The 3695-nt window shown below is 44.2% G+C and overlaps 1 protein-coding gene across 1 annotated transcript; it reads left to right on the top strand.

The window, feature by feature from the left end:
- Positions 1–611: 611 nt before the first annotated feature.
- Positions 612–1826, top strand: COCCADRAFT_10430 (uncharacterized protein; the record flags this gene model as incomplete). Its single annotated transcript, XM_007720719.1, has 1 exon — positions 612–1826. The coding sequence occupies one exon, from the start codon at positions 612–614 to the stop codon at positions 1824–1826; it is 1215 nt and encodes a 404-aa protein (XP_007718909.1).
- Positions 1827–3695: the final 1869 nt, after the last annotated feature.

Below are 3695 nucleotides of genomic sequence, written 5' to 3'. Positions count from 1 at the left end.
ATAGCTTTTCTCCTATATTGTTCTAGATATCTGAGCCACTCTCAACTTCAAGTTCTAGCTGACACCTGTCATCTATAGAAACTTGAAGATAATCCCATCATACCCATTACAAGAGGAAATCCAATTGATTCAGTCATACTTGGGTGCTTAACGAGTTTCCAGACTGTGTTGGCCTCTTTCGCCTTGCTGCTTCGTGGTTAGATAGCTGTAGCTGCGTTTGGTGGAAGTTCCTGTGAATAGCTTACGCTACTCGCAAAATTCATCCGTCCACATATGCCGCGGCGACGACAGCGGCTGCACGCATATTGCATTCATATGAAGGGCGTGTGATGCCCTGTAGAGACTATCATAGTCTTTGATGGGAATGTATCTCTTCCTTGTAACATTTATCCCAATACTCAAATTCTTACTTTGCGTGATGATTGTTGTATCCTTGTACACACATGCATATCAGAAGCGCATTACGTACATATGCGCGGTAGATAGATCGCTTACTTGGCATTTCCAAGCATGAGTCATATCATCTCATTATTACTTGGTCAACCCCAAAGCTCTTTAAAACAGTCCAGACAGGCATACGCAAGGAAACACATCAATCACTTCGTTACAAAATGGAATTTTACCACCTCATTCCTGAAGGCTGCCATGCCGTTCCGCATGAGAAAATCGATCTCCGCCCAGATGAAGAAATCGATTCCGAGCTACAGAGTGCGAGACCTATCGTTAGTCAGAAGAACATATGGTTCTTCTGGCATGCTGGGTTCAGCGCTTTACATCCATATACGAAGCGTAACATTCGGACCTGGCATCGTCGGTTTTCGAAGAAGGGTTGGACGATCCGCGTGATCAGTTGCGATCCTAGCGATGCCTTGAATATCGCAAACCTTCTAAACATAAAAGACCGGAACTTGTTTCCTGCGGCTTTTGAGGATGGAACAATAGGTGGAAGATACGCCGCACAGCACACGTCCGATCTTGTTCGATGGCCTCTGTTACTCAGATATGGCGGCATTTACGCGGACGTTGGGATGATACAGATTGGGGATATAGATCGTCTGTGGAACGAAACAATCGGAGACCGTTCTTCCAATTACGAAGTCCTGAGCTACAGAGGCCCGCAACAGCAGGGAAGGAATCTCACAAACTACTTCCTCGGCTGTAAAGCAGGCAATGAACTTTTCGCTCGTTGCCACAGACTTTTTCTCAAACTTTGGGAGGGTCGAACAGATACCGTGGGACTGCATGCACATCCATTGCTGGAAGGCGTTCCTTTGCAGGGTGGGTCTTTTGAGATAAGAGAAGAAGGAAAGCCTACTATCAATAAAGAAGAAGCTGGAAAGATGCTGACAGACTACATTATACAAGGCCAGGTCGTTGGCATGGTCATGGGTTTGGTTGATGAAGTAGAAGGGTGGAATGGACCACAATACGTTGAAAATCACGTGTACGGAATCGACTTCATAAGCGGGAGCCAGCTTATCAACGAGTTGACTGGCTGGAATGGGAAGGTACAATTCGAGTTGATGTCAACAAAGATGCCTGAGCAAGGGGCAAAAGAGAATGACAAGCAGAAGAAGGCGAGGGAAATCATTCAAACAGTGCTACAAAACAGCTGGGGCTTCAAATTGGCCCACGGAATGATATTGGCTGTATACAAGGAGACGCTAGGAAGTCTTTGGAGGGATAATGAAGGCTCCGATGTTTCTCATGGAACATATGCAGCATGGTTCAGACACGCAACATTATACTGGGACCAGGATGCAATCCCCTGTAAAGTTGATTTCCCAGTCACTCAGCCTTGGAAGAGAGGTGCATTACTAGATTGAGTGTAGATTTTGTGTATCTTAATACTATCAAATGAGTTCGGCGTGTCTACACACTACGCTGGAATTGATTATTCCATTTTCTCAAAGAGAATGGTAGGGTATTGCAAATCACCTCTCCATATTTATCCATCAATGATATAGTACGGGCCGACAGAGAGAAGGAGCAGGCACGAGTATAGGATCTGTTACTATTTAAAAGTAGTAGTGCACGTTGAATGATTCTTAGCGGTAATATTTCACACCTGATCCGACACTTTGCCATATCACCTAATAGAGGATTGTGCAAAATTAGCCTGGGAAACTGTTACCTATATTACTGTTGTGGGCATTGCAGTAATATCAGGAATTGTATTTGGCCTTGAGTCGCTATTTTTGATACGGCGGTCGATGTGATGTGGCGAGTCCAATGTGTAGCGTTATTGTAGGGCTACAAAAGCCGAATTCACTAAATTCAAAATTCATTCATGGACCGAAGTTTAGACTTGAAGTAGTACTACATTGCAGATTGTGAAACACAAAAGACGCCGAGGTACGGAGGTTGGAACAAGAGAATGTGTTTCAATAAGAGGTTCATGATATGCGACAGAGCTATCGAGTATGAAAGGCAATTTCGTCTCATAGCATTAACGTTTCCGCATCTTTCATTATACAGTACACTCTTTTCGCCCTGGTTACCGCTGGATTCTTTACTATAGCGAAATGCGCAGAAGCATGCCCTGTTGGCGGCATAATTCCTATTGGTCAGAATTGCAGCCCGGGCAGCACTCCATCCACCAATGATGCAGACTGCTATGCTGTCAATTTGATGCAACGACTGGTATGCGTAGGTATTAAGCTTTGTGTCAAAATAGCCAGCGAAACCCATATAACACCCGTAATGGAGGTTTCTGCAATGACCTTTTAGCTTCTTTGTCTTCTTCTTCGGTCTCGGGCTCACCCATCATCACAAGGACACCAACTGGGCAATGTCTACTGCCTGTTCCGTTATTAAGGATCAGCACAGCCCCTGGATCAGCTTCTCTAGGCGCCGAACGCAAACAACTTTCTCAAACCAAGTTAGCGCATTGATACTGTATGACAGTATTGGGTCAGCAAAATTGTACAAATCGCGAGATGTGGATACTCCAACACTGAAAGCGAGATTAATGCGTATTGAACATACAACACTTGTATTTGTCGCCGTTGCCAAGTCATTCGTTTTTCATCTTGGGCACAACGGTTGCGACCATAGGGGCCGCATAGGTTCTCAACATGGTGAGCGGAGCTTTCGCCATTGTCTTTGGGGCTGGGCCTTTTAGCTTGTAATGGTACACCACAGTCATAAGGCAGTCTCTGGATGCTCTCATAATTGATACTTGAGTGCAATTTTGTTGTGCTAAGAAATATACACACTAACAACATGAGTAGAAACATAACACTTTTTACTATGTGTACTACCTAAAAAGGCAGCCACCGAGGCACGTGTACAAAATTTACCAGGATAAAGGGAGAAGTAAAGAACGGCTGCCTGGGTTTATTTATATTATTTCTCAATAGCATAAGAACAAAGTTAATTAGAGGTGACATATAGGCTATGATCGCTTTCCCAATGTGTTACGGTATAAACGCTGTTTGAGCGATTTTTAAGAACACAGGGACGAGAGAATATCTAGAGAACTTATGGAGTGATGCAAATAGGTGCTGGTTGTTCTTTACTCACGATTGGTAGGAAAAAATACACTGCAGTGTAATCATAAAGTTTGTTAAGGTTTGAGTTAGAGTGTTTAGAGCTAGGATTGTTACAAGCAACAAGCAGAAGGATCCTCTCCCTGGGTATGACGATGAATGGTTGGGAAACCACTGGGGATCCCAACGGGCATGATCATCGCG

The sequence above is a fragment of the Bipolaris zeicola genome (genome assembly GCF_000523435.1).
Source record: "Bipolaris zeicola 26-R-13 unplaced genomic scaffold scaffold_596, whole genome shotgun sequence".
Taxonomy (NCBI): domain Eukaryota; kingdom Fungi; phylum Ascomycota; class Dothideomycetes; order Pleosporales; family Pleosporaceae; genus Bipolaris; species Bipolaris zeicola.
The sequence above is the reverse complement of the archived record's forward strand: the minus strand, read 5'-3'. Positions and strand labels throughout refer to the sequence as shown.